General features: G+C 42.8%; 1 protein-coding gene across 1 annotated transcript in view; it reads left to right on the forward strand.

The window, feature by feature from the left end:
• Positions 1 to 18,618, forward strand: part of EXOC4 (exocyst complex component 4) — a 755,174-nt gene that overhangs the window by 529,492 nt on the left and 207,064 nt on the right. The window contains exon 11 of the mRNA XM_041727473.1: positions 4,384 to 4,603. Coding sequence (XP_041583407.1) covers positions 4,384 to 4,603 — 220 coding nt within the window. The remainder of the gene's footprint in view (positions 1 to 4,383; positions 4,604 to 18,618) is intronic.

Consider the following 18,618-nt stretch of genomic DNA (forward strand, 5'->3'; position numbering starts at 1 on the left):
GGTACCCAGAGGTGGCAGAACCCAGCACTGCCGAGGAACTCTCGTAGCCCTCTGGCACTAGTGGGTGCTGGGATCAGGGCTACAGCCTTTTTGCGGCCCTCCGTCAGCCACCTCTGGCCTCCTTCCAGGAGATATCCCAGATAGGTCACTCGTCTCTGGCCTATTTGGGCCTTTTTGGCGGAGGCCCTATACCCCAGTCCTCCCAGTCTCTCGAGCAGGGCCCCCGTACCTTTTACACAATCCTGTTCTGTCTTAGCCGCTATGAGCAAATCAAACACGTACTGCAGGAGAATGAGGTCCGGATGGCCAACTCGGAAGTCTGCCAAGTCCTGATGCAAGGCTTCGTTGAACAAGGTGGGAGAGTTTTTGAATCCCTGTGGTAGCTTTGTCCAAGTGAGTTGTCCTGAGAATCCCGTCTCAGGATCTTTCCATTTAAAGGCAAAAATAGGCTGGCTTTGAGAGCTTAACTTTAGGCAAAAGAATGCATCTTCTAGATAGAGCTCAAGGGTCCTTCTGCCTCAGTTAAAACTGAATGTTGAGCTCCCGTAGCAACCAGGAAGGTCACTGGTTGACCCCCCCACTTTAAGGGTTATCCGAGGCTGGGGGTGGGGGGGCTCCTGGCCCTGACATCCCTAATCTTCATCCTCTAGGGACAGTACGGGAATGGGCTTCTTCTTAGGTCCCTGCGTTTGGCCCTTCTTTGGACAATCTTTAACCCAATGTCCTTTTTCCTTGCAGTAGGCACGCTGGTCTCGTTCAACCCGTGGTCTTCTTTTGTCTCCCAGGTCCTTACTCTGTCCTGACTTACTCTGCCCTGAGCCCTGTACTACGGTGGCCAGTATCCCAGTCAGTTCTTTATTGCGTTTCCTTTATCTCTTTTATTTTGTCTCTCTCTCTCTCTCTCTCTCTCTCTCTCTCCTCTCTCTCTCTAAGTATACATACGGTAGCCTTCCATTAATCTTTCCAGAAAACCTGCCGGCGTCTCATCTTTTCCCTGCACTATAGCACGTACCTTTGCCAAATTGGTGGGGCGACGCCCTGCCCCTCTGAGACCCGCTAGGAGTACCTGGCGATAGAGATGGAGCCGCTCCCTCCCAGCAGCAGTGTCTAGCGAACCAAGGGGAAAACGTCCTCAATTTCATTAGGCAGCTGGGGCGGCCTCCCATCCGCCCCGGGGACGTTTTTCTGTAGACGTGCGGTCTCTCCTCCGTGGTGAGGAGAGTCTGCAGGAGCTGATCAGGGTGCCCATGGGGTCCTGGCTGAAAGACCGGAGCCTTCACCTGCAAGATAATATCAATATTAAAAGTTCCATTCCTGGGATCCCTGGGTGGCGCAGCGGTTTGGCGCCTGCCTTTGGCCCAGGGCGCGATCCTGGAGACCCGGGATCGAATCCCACATCAGGCTCCCGGTGCATGGAGCCTGCTTCTCCCTCCGCCTGTGTCTCTGCCTCTCTCTCTCTCCCTGTGACTATCATAAATAAATAAAAATTAAAAAAAAAAAATCAGCAAAGGCTATAAACTCACTCCCCCCTAAAATATCACCAAACTGTGTGAAAAGGGAACAGTGATTCCTCTATGACGATTGAGTTGTTTTAAAAAAAAAAAAGTTCCATTCCTGGGCCACCCGACGTTGAGAGTCGGCCACTCTGAGGAGCAGAAGGTGACCCATCTTCGTCTTCTGACTTCGACCGAAAGGTTGTGTGCTCGCCGGCGACTTCTTTCCAGTGATCTAGAGCGAGGCTTAAAGGGGTGGTTACAGTTTGCCCCGCGGGTGTAGAAAAGAGGTGAGCGGGGAGGAAGAGGACAGGAAGAAAGACACAGAACAGACAGATGCACACAGATGACAGGACCGGCACAGCGGATTCAGACGGGAGCGGTCGCCAACAGCGACCCTCCCCGAAGAGGAGGGAGTGCCGGGCTCCCTCCCTCTTCCAGACCACTCGGGAGTCCGACTCCGGAGCGGGACCAGAAAGACACAGAACGAACAGATGCACACGAATGTCAGGACTGGCGCGGCGGATTCGGATGGGAGCGGTCGCCAACAACGACGGTCCCTGAAGAGGAGGGAGTGCCGGGGCTCCGTTCCTCTTCCAGACCACTCCGGAGTCCGACTCCGGAGGGGGACCAGGGGTCTCAGGGCACGTCTGCCTCCCCCGCTGGTCCAAATACAGAGTACAGCGTCCTGCAGGCACAATACAGACCCGGCACAGACCCGGCCAGTCAGACAATCGGACGAGACAGATATGACATTTAGCGAGCTCGGTCTTACCTCCTACCGGTCTTAGGATTGAGCCTGGGGCGTCTCGGATCCCGGACGAGCCCCCAAATGTTGGACCCTGGCTCACGGGTGCCAACGTGTCCCGGCGGACGCCCCAGAGACTCAGACCCCAGACAGGCAGATGCAATTAGCAAGAGGGTTTATTGGACGTTTGCGCAAACGGGCTCTCCGCCCCCGAAGAGGAAGAGAGCCGCCCTTTTTCTTTTTAATTTGAATATAGTCAACACATGATGTTACATTAGGTTCAGGTGTACAACTTAGTGATTTGACAAGTTTATACATTATAACAGCACTCACCACAAGTGTAGCTGCCACCTTTTCCATTACATCACTATTACAATATCACTGACTGTATTCCTTATGTGACTTGCTCATTCCATCACTGGAGGCCTGTATTTGCCTCCCCGCCTCACTTACTTACTCCCCCAAATGTCCCCCTCGTAGCAACCATCAGTCTGTTCTCTGTATTTATAGTTCTGATTCTGCTGTTTATTCATTCATATTTTTTAGATTACATTTATGAGTGGATCATATGGTATTTGTCTTTCTCAGTCTGACTTATTTCACTTTCTAGGTCCATGCATGTTGCCTCCTATGTCACAATCTCATTCATCTATAATGGCTGTGTAATACTCCATTGTATATATAGGGGCACCTGGGTGGTTCAGTCAGTTAAGCATCTGCCTTCAGCTCAGGTCATGATCCTGGGGACCTGGGATCGAGCCTACTCAGCAGAAAGCCTTCCTCTTCCTCTCCCTCTGCTTATCCCCCTCTGCTCATTCTGCCTCTCTCTTCAAGAAGTAAATAAAATCTGTTATAGAAATTCCATTGTATCTATGTGCCACATTTTCTTTACCCTTTCATCTATTGATGGACACTTAGGTTGCTTCCATGTCTTGACTATTATAAGAATGCTGCAGTAAACATAGGGGTGCATATATCTTTCTGAGTTAGTATTTTCATTTTCCTTGGGTAAATACCAGGAGGGAAGGGGGTGATTGATCATATGGTATTTCTATTTTGAATTTTGTGAGGAAAGTGCACACTGTTGTCCAGAGTAGCTGTACAATTTACATTCCCACCACTAGTGCACAAGTGCTCATTTTTCCTCACATCCTTGACAACATTTGTTTCTTTTTTTCTTAATTTTAGCCATTCTAACGGGTGTGAGGTGTATCTCATTGTAGTTTCATGTAAAAGAATGAAACTGGCCTATTTTCTAACACCATACACAAAAATAAACTCAAAATGAATTAAAGACCTAAACAGGAGACCTGAAACCATAAAATCCTAAAAGAAAGCACAGGCAGTAATTTCTCTGACATCAGCTGTAGCAACATTTTTCTAGATATGCTTCCTGCAGCAAGAGAACAAAAGCAAAAATAAACTATTGGGATTATATCAAAATAAGAAGCTTCTGCAGAACAAAGGAAACTATTAGGAAAACAACAACAAACAACCTACTGAATGGGAGAAGGTGTTTGCAAATGACATATCCAATAGAGGGATAGTATCCAAAGTATATAAAGAACTTAAACAACCCAGCACCAAAAAAACAATCGTATCAAATGGGCAGAGGACCTGAATAAACATTACAAAAACATACAGATGACCAACAGCCATCTGAAAAGATAACTTGACATCACTAATCATCAGGGAAATGCAAATCTCCCTTTTTAAAACACATTTCTGACTACAGTTATTAAGGCCTCAGTGAAATATGCAGTATTTGTGGGTGTGCTTTTAAATTTGCATTATAATTTGTTTTCTGTTCATCATGCCTTCCTTTGTTTCTTATATTCTTATTTCCTTCTTGAATTAATACAAATATCTTTTGATGTCTCCCTTTTTCCCCCTAGTGTAGAAGTGGTATTTTCTATTTTGTCCTATTTTTATTCATTTAGTGAAATAACTTAGAAAAATAAAAGCAAATAGTAGACAAATGATAAAGTGATGACCTGTTCTTGTTAAGAATGCTGCGAATTTCCCCTCACCTCTTCATAGAACAAGAGGCCAAAGCCTAGAAATACCCATATGTGTTTTGTGATATTTTCAGGACTATTTTTCTGGTGTATTTGACAACCATTTTCTTCTGCTGTCCTCCAGATTTATCCAGGAGATTGAGCATGCCCTAGGACTTGGCCCAGCCAAACAGTGCCCTCTTCGAGACTTTCTCACTGTGTACATCAAGAATATCTTCCTCAATCAAGTCTTGGCAGAAATCAACAAGGAGATTGAAGGAGTCACCAAAACATCTGACCCCTTGAAGATCCTAGCTAATGCAGACACCATGAAGGTGATGGGGGTGCAGCGGCCTCTTCTGCAGGTAATAATATACTTTGTATTATTTTTATCAGCAGTTTTCATGGACTTGGCAAGAAGCACAAATTAGAAAAAGAAGAGAAGAAAAATTACCAGCTGTTTCTATATTCACCAGAGACAAAACAAGAGGAAATAAATTAAACCGGCACTAGGGAAATTTAGAACTAATGTAGAGATTATGGAAATTCCTTCAGATCTTTAAGGAAAGGTGATTGGCTTTGCATAGGGAAGATGGTGAGTCTATTAACATGCAGGCACCTCCTCCTTATTTGCCTGGAACTTGTCCTGAAAGGGGTTCCTTTTCCCCTGGTGTATGTACCAGGAGTAGGAAGGACTTCAGGGAAGAAAATTACTGTGCCAAACCTCAACTACCAACAAGGAAACCCTTGTGCCATTTTACGGCAGACTTAACATAAAGAAGTACGCTAGCTCACAGCAAATTTGAACCCACCAGCAAACTGGCCTTTAAAAGTCAGATCATTTAATTCAAGATCTTGTTAATATTAAAGATTTTACTTTGACTATATAAGGAAATGGTGTCTAGGCAACAGAAATGAAGTAATTTGTTAGTAGTTATTTGGATTTATAGGCTTGAGGTAAATTTATTTTATATCCATTTTAGCCAATGTCTTAGATGTAAGTATAAAACCAAAGGAACATTAGCATGAATTTAAATTATACATGTACAAAAAAATATAAATAAAAATAAAAATAAATAAATTATACATGTACATTAACTATTATTACACATATGTACATTAACTATTATTACAATGTTTTTGTATCTTTATAGTATTTCTTCATTTGAGAAAATGGTGGGTACAATAGCATATTTTTATATAAGTTGCACAAGATAAGGATATCTCAAGTGTGGAAGACCTGAGCTCTTCGAAAAAAACTTATGTAAACCGAAAGGAGTTATAGTTACTTTAGTGGCTTGCACTTACTGCCTTTTTTTGTGTGTTCCTTGGTTTTTGAGTTAATACCAATGCTAGACTACTTTCTTAGGCAAGTGTTCTAGTTATGAGCATTCTATTTTTTTTTTTTTTAAGATTTATTTATTCATGAGAGACACACAGAGAGAGGCAGAGACACAGGCAGAGGGAAGAGCAGGCTCCCTGCGGGGAGCCTAATGTGGGACTCAATCCCAGGAACCTGGGATCACACTCTGAGCTAAAGGCAGACACTCAACTGCTGAGCCACCCAGGCATCCATGAGCATATTTTTTTAGGAGCAAACTCTTCTGTGGTATTGAGAGACCAGAATAGAGGCTTCTCCCAGAGCTTGCATAATAAGAACATCATACCTGGGAAAGCATTCATTTGGATCATCTGGGCCTGTGTGAGATCTGTTCCCTGTGCAGGATCTATAGAGTATGGGATGCAAGGAAGTGAGAATGGCCGAGCCATTGGTTTACTTGTCCCTCCCATGAATTACCCTTCCACGGGCTCTTTGCATGGCTGGGACTTTATCTCAGAGTCCCTGTTGAGATGTCACCTCCACAGGGCAGCTTTTCCTGACTGTCCTACCTAAGTACATCCCCTTCTCTGATTATTCTACACTCTTCCCTCCCTCCAACCCCCAGTCTAGTCCCAACACTGAAGCTGAAGTCCCTGGACTGTATCATCAAAGCTCCCTTTCCAGGTGATTTACTATCTGGTTCTGCCAATGAGAAGCCTTAGAAGCAAATTAGAAGAGGTGAGAGAAGAGAGATTAGGGCTGTTTCTTATCTCCTTCCTCTCCACTTTGGATTATTGGCCTGGCTCTGGGTGCATCCCTCTAGAGCCAGAGGTCCTGCCAGGTGACACCTGCTCCCTAGCCCCAGCTCCTACTGGATTCTGGTAATGTCATTTCTGCCCCTTGCCCTTTGATGACAGCTTTCTGTTATGACTAGTCCCTGGGCACCTCCCCATCCCTTGTTGCTTCTTTCAGTACTGTCCATACCTCTGTAATTCCACCTCTTTGTTAATGTTTCCTCATCTGAATCATCTGCATGGAATTCTCTTTTTTCTCAGGATCCCAAAGGAATCTCTCCAGTTAGTCACTATTTTAACTCTTTAGTTCTATTTTCATCTTAAACACAACCACCATACTTATTAGTTCATCAATTCTCTAGCTTTCTGTCTTTTCCCAATAGAATGTAAGTTGCAAAAGCATAGTGCAGTACCAGGTAGCAAAAAGTAGTTTGATAAATAATTTATTGAACGAATGGATAGATGGATGGATGGGTAGACACAGTGGGTTAGTTTTGAGAGTCTGAAATAACCACAGAGTCGGTGTGGGATGATGAGAAATAGAAAGTGACAAAACCTTGTTTGTGTCTAGCTTTTGTCAGACCGTATAATTAACTTCCTCTCATTCAGAAAACCTTCCAGTATTTATGTCCCTGCTGTGTCATGCTCCCTGCTAGCAGTACAGAACAACTTTAATATGCTTAGTGAATATGTGTAATATGCTTAGTGAATTCCAAAGAAAACAAAGGCAACGATGTACTATAGAGCATATCTGCGTACTAAAGATGCTGGTGTATTTTACGTTATGATTTTCAGCTTGAGAAGCAAAAACACATTAAAACTCATAACTAGTTGACTATAATCTGGGCCATGTCAGGGCCACACCTTGCCAGCTAAATGACATCTCGGGGCAGCCTACTGCTGTCTTATTAAACGGCTCCCAGCCTCATCACCAGCTTGTTTTTTAAACTGATTACTCCATTCTGAGGCTAGATGAGAACTCCAAGTTCACCTGCCTCGTCTTTATCTGAGTCAAGATAGAATTCTATGTGACTAAATCTTTAAACTAAGGTCCTTCAACTTTTTCATCCCCAAATTTGTTGTCACAACCAAAAACACCTGCTTTCTTATTTATTTTGTTGCCCTTCCTTCATAAAAATTTTATTTTCTGAGAATGCAAATTTTAGACCATATCAATACATTTGTTTAATATTCTCAGAATAATGAGATGTAAAAAAATAAATGAGATGGTTATTTTCCTTTCACATTTTGAGACATTCTCTGGCTTTATAATCATCATAAATTGTTTTCAAACATAATTTTTCATGGTCAAGTTTCAGTGATTCTTTAATGTCACCCTAACACTTTCTTTTCATCACCTTAACATTTTTATTAGGCTAATTGTAGGTGAGTAATCTGAAGAGAAAATAAATAATTCTCAAAAATTTTTGCTGAGAGTCCAAAACAACTGTTAAGAAGGGAGTTTGGAGAAATACATATATGTGTAAAAGATGCAAGTGGGTTAAATAGTTACTTGAAGTATAAAAATGTCCTTTGAAACCATTCCCTCTGCTGGACTGTTTTTTGGTCAGAGAAGAAAGGGTTGTAGCTTTGCCCTGAGGCAGCACCCAGTGTCACACAGCATCAGCACAACTGAATTCTCCAGGGGGGAGTAGAAGGACAACTGTCTCAGTGCTGCTTTCATTTGTTTGATGATGTGCAGATGCAGAGAACCCCAGAATGCTTTGTCCTTACCTCCCTGAAATGGCATCGGGCAGTAGAGACAGTCTGTTATAAGGGGCATTTCCATGGGTGATAACATGTTTTTGAATCCATAATTTCACTGTCTGGACACAGAATTCATAGAAGGGAAGGAAGTACATTGGAAGAAGGAGATGACAAACACCATCTTAATAGGTGAAACAACTGTGCGAGTATTGGCCCAAAACAATAGCATAGGATTGATAGTAATTACAGTATCAATTGTATTCATAGTAGTAGGTAGTAGTAATGATAGCAGCTAACACTTTTAATAGCATTTAATATGAGCCAGACACGATTCTGATTATTTTATATGTGCTGACTTGTGTTTTACATGTATTGGCAACAGCTTAATGAGGGTGGCGTTCCTATTACAGGGAGGAAACTGAGAAATAGTGAAATTAAATAACTTGCCCACAGTCACATAGCTAGCAAGTACTGGAACTATAATTCAAACCCAGGCAACCTAACCGTGGAGTCCAGGGTCTAAATGACTTCTACTCAAAATGTAGCCTGAGGAGTATGCCTGTCTGCAAGCTATTTGTTACCAGTCTGCTGTGAGATGTACAGAATTTGAGAGTAAGCGTTTAGACGCCCTCACTCCTTTTAAAGGAATTTGACATTGCCTATTGAAACTAATAATCAAAAAAGAAGGATTTGTGCTTTGTAAATCTTTGTGGTTTAAAAATTTATTTATTAATCAATTTCTGTTGTATTTTATAAAAGTATCAATCTACAACACATAGGAGGGGTGGACAGGCCTGGGCTGGGCTCTCACCATAGTTAGGGACACACTGCCCTAAATTTCTTACTCCTTTATGTTGCCTCAGAGAGAAAGAGGTAGAACACAGAACCAATCATCTCCCACCTTGGTGCCCAAAGCACTTCCAATAGATGGAATAGCTTGAATATTTTTCACAGGGGGTTCTCTCCTAAATCCTCAGCTCCTAGAACAGTGTCTACTATGGAGGAGATACTTAATATTTAATAAATGGATGAATGGCTAAATGACTGAAAGTAAATGAATTAATAATGGCTTCCTTAGTACATGGATACATGTGTGCATGCTCCCCCCCATCCAGGATCCATGGTTGTAGGTTTAAGATTGCTGGTAATGCTTGAATTAAAATGTTACAGTTCTCACTCCTCTGGTGCTGTATCTACATGAACGCAGGATTGAACATACCTCATGGCCTTATTGCCTGATTCCTCTGGTGCAATCCCTGTTTTCTTCTTTCTTTCTTTATTTTTACAAAATGGCTTCCACCTGTTGCAAGGCAAAGCATGCTGATTCAAATTAAAGAAATCTCTTAGGAGGAGAGAAATGAGCATCTGGCATTCTGGGCATGGAGCTTGGAAAAAGTCCGTTTGCGTGGATAGCCTTTCAGTACTTTAGACACCTATAGGAGTCTACAAAGTTTTCATGCCCAGACATGAGGAAACAGCCACTGGGTTTTGGGAGGATGTCATTTAATTCACTTCTTTTTTGTGTCTCCCTCCAAAAAAAGGCGTTAGGAGACTAATGCTCAAGGGTTTTGTCTTTTACCTGTCAAACTGCTGAATGGGCATCCAGCCGTGTGAACAGAGGGACGAGTGAAGTTTTCTCCCCCACCCCCAATGGACTATGCTATATCCTTGGTACATGGAGAGTGGCCCGTGGAAGAGAACAGCAGGCCTCTGAGTCAGGACCTGCATTTATGCTGTATCAGTGTGTGATCTCCATGCACATTCAGAGTTTGTGAAGCACTACTTTGTATCAGTGCAACCGGAAGCATGGTCTGCAAGTTAGTGTCAGCATCACCCAAGCAGGTGAGAAATGCAAGTTCCTACAAGAATCCTTTGTTCTAAACAGCTCCTGCCCACCTCCCACTCCAGTAATTTTGATAGAGATTGAAGTTTTAAGAGTATTGCAATATAGCGCACCACCACCATACCCAGCTGGAGGTTAGTAAATGGGATCTAACGCTGTGGGCTCTTAGCATTGCAGTGAACAAGAGTAGTCACCTTTAAAAAACAAAAAACAAAACAAAAAAAAACCTATCCAGCTTTGTTTCATATGAGCCCAGAAATTGTAAAAACAATATTTGCAGTGGCAGCAGAAGCTGCTTCCTAGTCTAGCACATTGCTGAATTTTACAGAATTCTTTCCAAACACAGGATGAGCCCGCATTTTCTGGCTCATGCAGGGATGAGAGGAAGAGGCAGCTTTCTTCATGCTTAGGCTAGAATTCCCACATCATTGAAGAAAAAAAGCATAAGCTGTGCAAGTAGCAACAGAGGCATTCTTGAAAGATTTAAAGCACTTTTTCATTTACATCAGAATATTTGGTATTTGTCAGAATGCTTGTGAGATGTGAAGCAGTGAGAGCTGCCAGCTAACAACACAGCCGTCCCCCCCAGCCCGCTGCATGCCCACTCTGACCTGTGTGCATAGGCCAGTGGTTCTCAGCAGTGGTACCCATCAGAACCACCCAGGGGCTTTCTCAAAATAGCAGCTGCCCAGATCCCATCCCAGAGGTTCGATGCAGTTGATCAGGAATGTGACATCAGTGTTTTTTGTAAGATGCTCGGACGATCCCAGCATGTGTCCAGAATTAGTGCCACTGGTCTGGATCTTTCTACTCCATCGAATCAGTCATTGCCCTGAGAGGAAGTGTATGGAAAAGTACAGTTGAGACATTATGTAATTCAGTCAGGCTTATGGCACACAGGTATTTTTGATACTTTGAACCAACTTTGATACATAAGCCTTGGAATCAGATACCAACGGATTTAACATCACAGCCATTTCAGTGGGTAACTTGGTGGCCAAGACCAAACTGTTAATTTTCTGTACCCATTTTTCCTCCCCTGTAAAATAGGAGTAATAAAATAGGTGTCCCAGGAACACAGGAATTATTCCTAATGATTAGATGGAGTAATGTTCGTAAAATGCATCTTCTTCCGTCCCCTGTCACGCGTGTGTGGATTTGAGCATTGACTGCTGGGGCACGTGTCACCCGCTTGCCCCTTCACTCTTGCCTTTACAGACTTTGGACTTCTGCTGATGCTTCACGCCTGCCAGCAGCCTCGATGTCAGAACCCGTGCATTTCCTCTTGTGACTAATTTGTGTTGACCTGCTCCTGTCCTTCGGGCTCCAGCCCCCACCTAGTATCCTCTGTTTCCCTGCCTCCCCCCACCCTAGTGTGACAACAAGTGGTGATAGTGTTTGACCTCTTTCTCTTTTCCCTGGGGTCTGTCAGCAGCAGCAGTAGCGTGCAGTGTGTATGATCATTAAGGTGAGGGTCTCCATTTCCTAGGGCGACAACCATAACAAATTACCAAAACTTGGTGGCTTTAAACAACAGAAACATATTTGGTAGCAGTTCTGGAAGCCAGGGGCCACATTCCCTCTGGAGGGTCTAGAGGAAGACCCTCCCTTGCCTCTTCCAGCTTCTGGTGGTCCTGGCATTTCTTGGCTCCTGGCAGCATAACTCTGATCTCTGCCTATACCCTGCTATGACCTTCTTCCCTGTGTTTCTATATGGCCTTTTCTGGATCTTAGAAGTCTCACTGGATTTCGGCCCACCCTTATCCAGCCTGATCCCTCCTCCGTCTTTACTGTAATTACATCTGCAAAGAGCCTATTTTCAAGTAACATCACAGTCTGAGGTTGTGTGTAGAATTGGGGGGAGGGACACTGTTCAACCCACTATAGCTGATCATTGGAAGCAAATTATACAGAATGCAGTGTATTTAATTTGCTGCATTTTCCTTGAAAACCTTCTGATAGGAAGCAGTGTAGAGGCACTGCTATTCAGGCAAGGGAGCAGGATGGTCCAGATTCTGGTGTCAACAAGGTTCCAAAAGAAAGTTGGTGGTCGGCCGAGTGATTGCTGGAGCTCCAAGTGAGTCTCACCAAAGGATGGTAGACACAGCTGCCTATAGTATAATGATTCGCTAGAGATAATTCTGCTGATGCCCAAAGCCAGGGTACTGCCAGTAACCTCTTGCTAGTTTCCCAAGGAAGTGTAGCCAGAAGCAAGAGCATAGTGTCTTCATCATATCAAATTATGTTAATATGAAGAATGTTGCTTCTGAGTGGTATTTGCATCCCGGTTGCCATCTACTCTCTGGTACAGAAAAGCTTCAGCTTTTATTAGCGTAAATAGATTAGTCCCATTTAAGGTCTGCTGGAAGTCATCATGAAAATCATTAAGTTGAAAAGGGAGCTGATCAATTGATTTTTCCCCCCTGTACACTCTGAGGGGTGGTACTAATGGTCCCACTGTGCTAAAATAAGCCTTAGACCCAAACTGCCTTCGGGTCTGATCTGATTTGTCAGTGTCTGTCTAGACTGAAAGAAATAACTAATTTACCGCAGTTTGTAGTTTTGATTTTCTTCAGATTTTACTCTTAACGGTTTATTCACTAGCAATATTATTTGGTCCCTTTATGACAAGTGGGGGCCTCAAATAACCAAGCACTGGTTAGTAGCCACTTCAGGCTTTAGGCAGGAAGATGGAGTAAAAGATGCCTTTATTCTTGTCTTTCGTTGTTTATGTTGTCTCTGTGACTTTCAATATTCACCTGTTCACTTCAGAAAGAGAGCTGAGCAAATTAAAGCTTTCATTACTAATGGGGACTTAAGTGATCTTACAATATTCATTTGTATCTTCAGATTGTCTTTGTGTTATTTTTGTAGTATCAATTCTATTACTAGTTTAATATATGTTATTTCTGTGGAATTTTTGTTGTGATGCTTCTTAGTCATTTGGGAAAATAACTCATGTAAATTTTATCATGGCATGTGGGAAAAGCATCTAAAATGTGGATCTAGTCTCCTTGTCAGTTCAGTGACCTTGAACAAGCCAAGCCACTTCTCTTCCCTGGCACCCCTCCCTTCCCTCATCTATAAAATGGGAATGATGCTCAAGCTGCCTCATAATACTAAGGTGGGAAGTCCACATGGGCTCATGTATTTCGCAGGGCTCTGGGAACTGCTTTACATATTGAGTTGTTGCTTCATAACTTAACCATTATTGGTCTACACACATACTGATCATTGCATTCAGAAAAGTCTGTCAGCATGAAAGGGAATGATGTTAAGAAAAAAACCTATAGGAATGAAGAATGTTTCCTGTGAGAAGGAAAGCCTCACGAGTTTTTATCAACAGCGTGTTTTATACATGGTTAGACAACCAATTATAAGAACTTGGCAATAGTTTTTCCACAGTTTACCATGAATATTTTAAATTCCTAAAAAGGTGGGGGAAAAAAAAAACCAAACCACATACTCAACCATCCAGATTCTACAGTTAACACTTTATGCCACATTTATTTCATAGCATAACAAAACCTGGTCATTTTAATTCTTCACCCATCCCAGAAGTGAATTCCCAGTCATTCCTAAGTACTTTACCATGGTGTCATTCACAGGTTTTTAATACCTTAGAAAAATCTGAACATAGAAGTAAATTAAGTGGGAAAGTCATTTCTTTGTTCTAATTCTAACAGTTCTCCATACCTAAAGGCTTCCTTGAAATAGTGTCATGGAATAGGAAATGGTCCAGCCGATGCTTGTGATTAATCTATAAGTATTGCTTTTATTGATATGCTACCACAAGGGAATTTGTCCTCATAACTATTGATGGAAAAGAGTGAAGTGAGCAAACAAGAGGTGATTCTTATATGCAGACAACAGGTATGTCATATGGTCAACTTGAATTTTTACAAATATCTTTATTGCCTTATCTGTGAATGAGATGGCTATCTTAGAAAGCTCCTCCTTCACTAGACCTCTATAAATAGCTTTCTGCAAAGCAAGGAGAGAGGGGAAAATAGAGAGGGAGAACAGGCACACACACGTCACGGCCAGAGGGGCTGAAAATGAAGATTTTTCTTTGTATGTGTGTAGAAAATCTTTGCAACCAGCCCTATGCTTGGCATAAGAATTATTAATGATTTCAAAGTTTGTTTTTTCAAGTCAGTTATAGTTACAAATGTTTTTCTTCAACAATCCATCATCCCTCATAGTGTGTTTGGAACAGCTTTTAATTTAGATGCAACTTTTCAAGAATATCATGTATCTGGGTTATGAGGTCAGTGTGAAAAAAAGAAAAAAACAAGCTGGAAGGCTTTATCTGTGCCGTTGGAGAAGTCACAAGAGACTGCTGAATGAGAAAGTAATTATAGTTAGTGACACTTATTTACCAGCTTTGCTTGGTACTAAGAAACTTCTCTGAGCACGAGGCCATTTCAGAGTGACATCAATATAGGGATAAGCCCCGGGTTTTAAACGGTAACTCTGAATGTATTTTCTAAGTCAGGCTAGGCCCACGGATTGGCCTCTCAGATGTCACTTGGATTGCTCTACGAAGCAGGGTGCATTTGGGTTGTTTGCGACATTCATGGGCTGCCGTCTGCCTTGATCCTGCCTCAGCCCCCTCCTGGTGGATGAGCCCAAGGGAAGGCAATGGCTTATGACAGGTCTGCTGACAGGGACCAAACTACATTAACACTCTGTCGCTCAGATCCGCGGAGAGCTGCCTTTGCCCAATGTATGTTTGACTTTACTTGCTAACAAAGGCATCTTCAGATTTATTTCTTTTCCTTAAATGCTAGAGGAGAGGAAGAACGTCCCATCAAAAGATACCAAGAGAGAAAAGGCTGGCGCAACAGCCCAAGCAGATGAGAGTTATCATTCCTGGGAGCAGCGGGATTGCTGATCTGGCCAGATTGCTGGTAGGAGCCAGATGAGTGTAAATGGGGAACGGCTGCTCTTGGGGAATTGGTGAGGTTCTCACCCTAAGTAATTTTTGCCCTGCCTGATGTTGCAGCTCCGACTTGGAGATGTTCTAGGGAGAAAATGAGGAGGAAGAAAGCAGAGTTATCTTAGTCTGAAGGCTAATTGGCCCTTCAAGAGTAACTGTTCAAATAAAGCCGTTCTTCTTGCTTTGGCTTTTCAAGGATCCTGTCCTACCCATAAACTTGCAGGTATTTATATGTTCCTTTGGACACTGTAAGATGGGCTGGTAAAAAAAAATCTGACACATGGACCATGACGAGTGATAGAGCACATGCAGCTGAGTAATTTCTACTGTTGAAATTCCAGATAACATTAAGTGATAAATCTTGGTTAAACATCTGCCTGATGCCACTGCTAGAAAAGGCAGCGTGGGGATCCCATTTCACAGGAGCTTCTAGCTTAGTTAGGGAACCCAAATTGCTCCTGCCTCCCGACCTGGCAGCAGTGGAGGAGAGCTGGTAACTATTGCTGAACGCAGTGCTCCAGAGGGTTTGCAGTCTGGGCGTTGGTAACACTGAGAGCCAGAGAATTTGAGAGACTGTAGGCAAGCTGTAGAGCCTGAACAGGGCACCACAGGCCATGTAGAAATGGAGGCAGCAGAGGAGAAAGTAACCCAAACCAGGATTGTAGGCATAAGGGAGCCCCAAATGGCACATTTGTGAGATGGTGAAGCGAGACCACTTGAGCAAAGGGATGAATGGGGAGTGAGAAATCAGGGCAACAGGGGGCACAAAACTCTTAAGGCCTTCAACTCTGAGCAGGAGAGTTTACTTTTAGAGTAGGAAGAGGTACAGTCCTGCAAGGTTCTAGTGAAGGGGCTCGTTGGCTCTTGTCAGACTGGATCTTGCCTGACAGATGGATGAGCTTATAAGGGAGAGTAGGCTTCAGCAGTTCTCAGATGGGCTCAGAGAGGCCATCCGAGGTGGGGATCCCGGAGCCCCCAGCTCAGAAGGGAAGACAGAGAGTTTCCTGTGAGTGTTGCTCTCCAGACCAAAGCTTCGGGTAGTGACCTCCTGGCTGCCCCCACATTTTGCTCAGCTCAACATTTGAAGCCATTCTTTTTGATTGCTCGTCATAATTGGCCAAATGGGCTGACTTTCTGGGACAAGCATTGTACTCAGGATTTTCTTGGAGCCCTCATAGGCTGTGACTGGATGGGGTTCTTCATTGCCTCTGTCCACAGGAGCAGCCTTTGGTTGCAACGTGTTCCTATGTGTTTAAAAATTAAGCTGTATATTTTTCGTTTATTAGCTTTTTAGACACACAGGAGCTCTGTCAGTTAAAGTCCTACTTTTGGGGAAAAGGCAATATGCAGCTAGCTCATTAACAGGTTATCTGTTTCATTATGTCCTTTTTGGATTGTGCACATTGGAAATAGTCTTTTGAGAAGGAAAAAAAAAATCCATCTAGGCTTCTGGTTTCCCTTTCTTTTTCTTCCTCATTTTTATCTGCATCTCTGACTTCCATAGTTTCAGCTATTCCCATGATGGATGGTCCTATCTTTGGAGGCCAGGATACCCTGAGTATATTCACTTGCAAATCGCTACAAAGTCAAATTCAGACACTGCACTTAAATGAAAGGCTTTCTGTACCTCTCTTCGTTGGACACGTCCGACTTCTCCTTGCCCCATTTCAGCCACAGGAGCTTAATTGCTTCTCCCTTTTTATTCTACAAAGCATGTTTTAATTTGTTCTCCCCGTGGTCACTCCAAGGTCAAGGCTGCCTATCAGGTGCTCACAGAAGTGCTCCGGTCACCTTGCATGCTGTGTTTGCCCATGGCTCTCAAGGCTTTTACTCAAATGAACAGCCTGCTTGTATAGAGAGGGCTGACCTGTCCATTCATTTCTTGCCTCTCAGAATCAAGAAGTATCCTTTTCTTCCATCCTCTGGAGAGTTTTGCTTTCTAGCCAAAAGGAATCTCTGACACATAGTAGGTGTTCATTTGGTGAATGAACAAAATGGAAATCACCAAAAACTAACGTTGAAAGGAGGCCTCTGGCTTACACTGGTAGGGACACACTGTAGAAGCAAGCATGTGTTGTTTGCCAAGGAAGGTAGTGTTAAATACTTGTGTTTTTTTTTTTAATAAGCTTTTCATTTCAAAAGGTTTGAGGTTTACAGAAAGTTGCAGAGCTAGTACAAAGAGTTGTCCTACACTCTATACCTTGTTTCCTCTGTTTTAGCATCTTCTAATAGTCTAAGTGCATTTGTTACATTTAAGCGACCAATATTGATACATTCTTATTAATGTCCATAATTACTCAGATTGCCTTGGTTTTTACCTGAATTCTTTCTTCTGTTCCAGGATCCCATCCAGGACACCACATTACGTTTAGCCATCTTAACTTCTTAGGTTCCTCTTGGTTGTAGCAATTTCCCAAACTTAGCCTTTTTCTAATGGCCTTGACAGTGGGTAAGTGTGTTGTAGAAAGTCCGGCAATGCGGGGTTGTCTGAAGGTTTTTCCTGTGGTTTGATGAGATGGTATGTTTGGGGAGGAAGACCACAGAGCACCTGGCTGAGGCAGTGGTTGTCAGGTTTATCTACTAGAAAGTTACTTTTTCTACCTCCTTTCCATAGTTTACTCTGGAGGGAAGTCACTGTGCAGCCCACACACTCAGGGTGGAGGGAGTTATGCTCCACTTCCTTGAGGGTAGAGTAACTTGCATAAATTATTTGGAATACTTCTGCATGAGACATTTATCTCTTCTCTCTTATTTTTATATTTATTTGATCACTTATTTGTGTCAGTATGGGCTCATGGATTTTTGTTGGAGACAGCGGGTTTATCATGCAATACTACTTTATTTTTCTTGCTCAGATTATTCCAGCTTTGGCCGTTGAAAGTTCTTTCAGTTGGCACCTGTGTCCCTGTCTTTGTCTTTTTTTTTTTTTTTTTTTTTTTTGCATTCCTTGTTTTCTGACACTACAAGGTACTCCAAAGTCCATCTGTATATTTTCTACCTCAGTCCTAGAAGTAGCAATTTTCCCAAGGAGCCTCAGTTCCTGTTAGTGGAGAATAGTATTGGCAATCAAAATCTGGGGACTTGGTATGATTGTTGCTACTTGAGCATCATTACTTCTAGGTCCTCTAAGCTGGAAATATATGCATTTATACTAACCCTTGTATGTACTCCTACCCATCCATATTTCTGCGGATTTATTTATTTACTTTAAAGAGAGGGGGAGTGGGGAAGGGCAGTGGGAGAGGGAGAAAGAATCTCAAGCTGACTTCCCTCTGAGCGCAGAGCAGGGCTTGATCCCACAACTCCGAGTTCACAACCTAAGCCAAAACCAAGAGTTGGATGTTCAGCCTACTGAGCCACCCAGGCGCCCCTATGTGTATTTACATATTAAGCTAAAAATTTCATACTAATGTCTCCCAACTCTAATGAGTTACTATATGAGTCATTCTAGCTTCCTCTTCTTCCTTTATTTATCTGTAACCTCCTTCTCCAAAAGTGAAAAACCTGGCTCCCACTATCCACTATTTGCTTGGCTGTTTAGCCCTGCAACTGTGTATATAGCAGTATCAGAATTATTAACGCATGCCCATGTGGGAAGCCACTTTATCAACTAGTGCATAGTTCTTCTGTACAATTTCTTTTGTCTTTAATTCTGTGTACTAATTTCTAAATTGCTTGGGCCAGCACCTTTTTCTCCTACTCCTTTCAAAATTGTTTTATGTACTTGTAATACAGTTAGATGGTTTCATCACATGCTGTGCTCCATCCTGGGA

This window comes from Vulpes lagopus, chromosome 13 (assembly GCF_018345385.1).
Source record: "Vulpes lagopus strain Blue_001 chromosome 13, ASM1834538v1, whole genome shotgun sequence".
Taxonomy (NCBI): Eukaryota; Metazoa; Chordata; class Mammalia; order Carnivora; family Canidae; genus Vulpes; species Vulpes lagopus.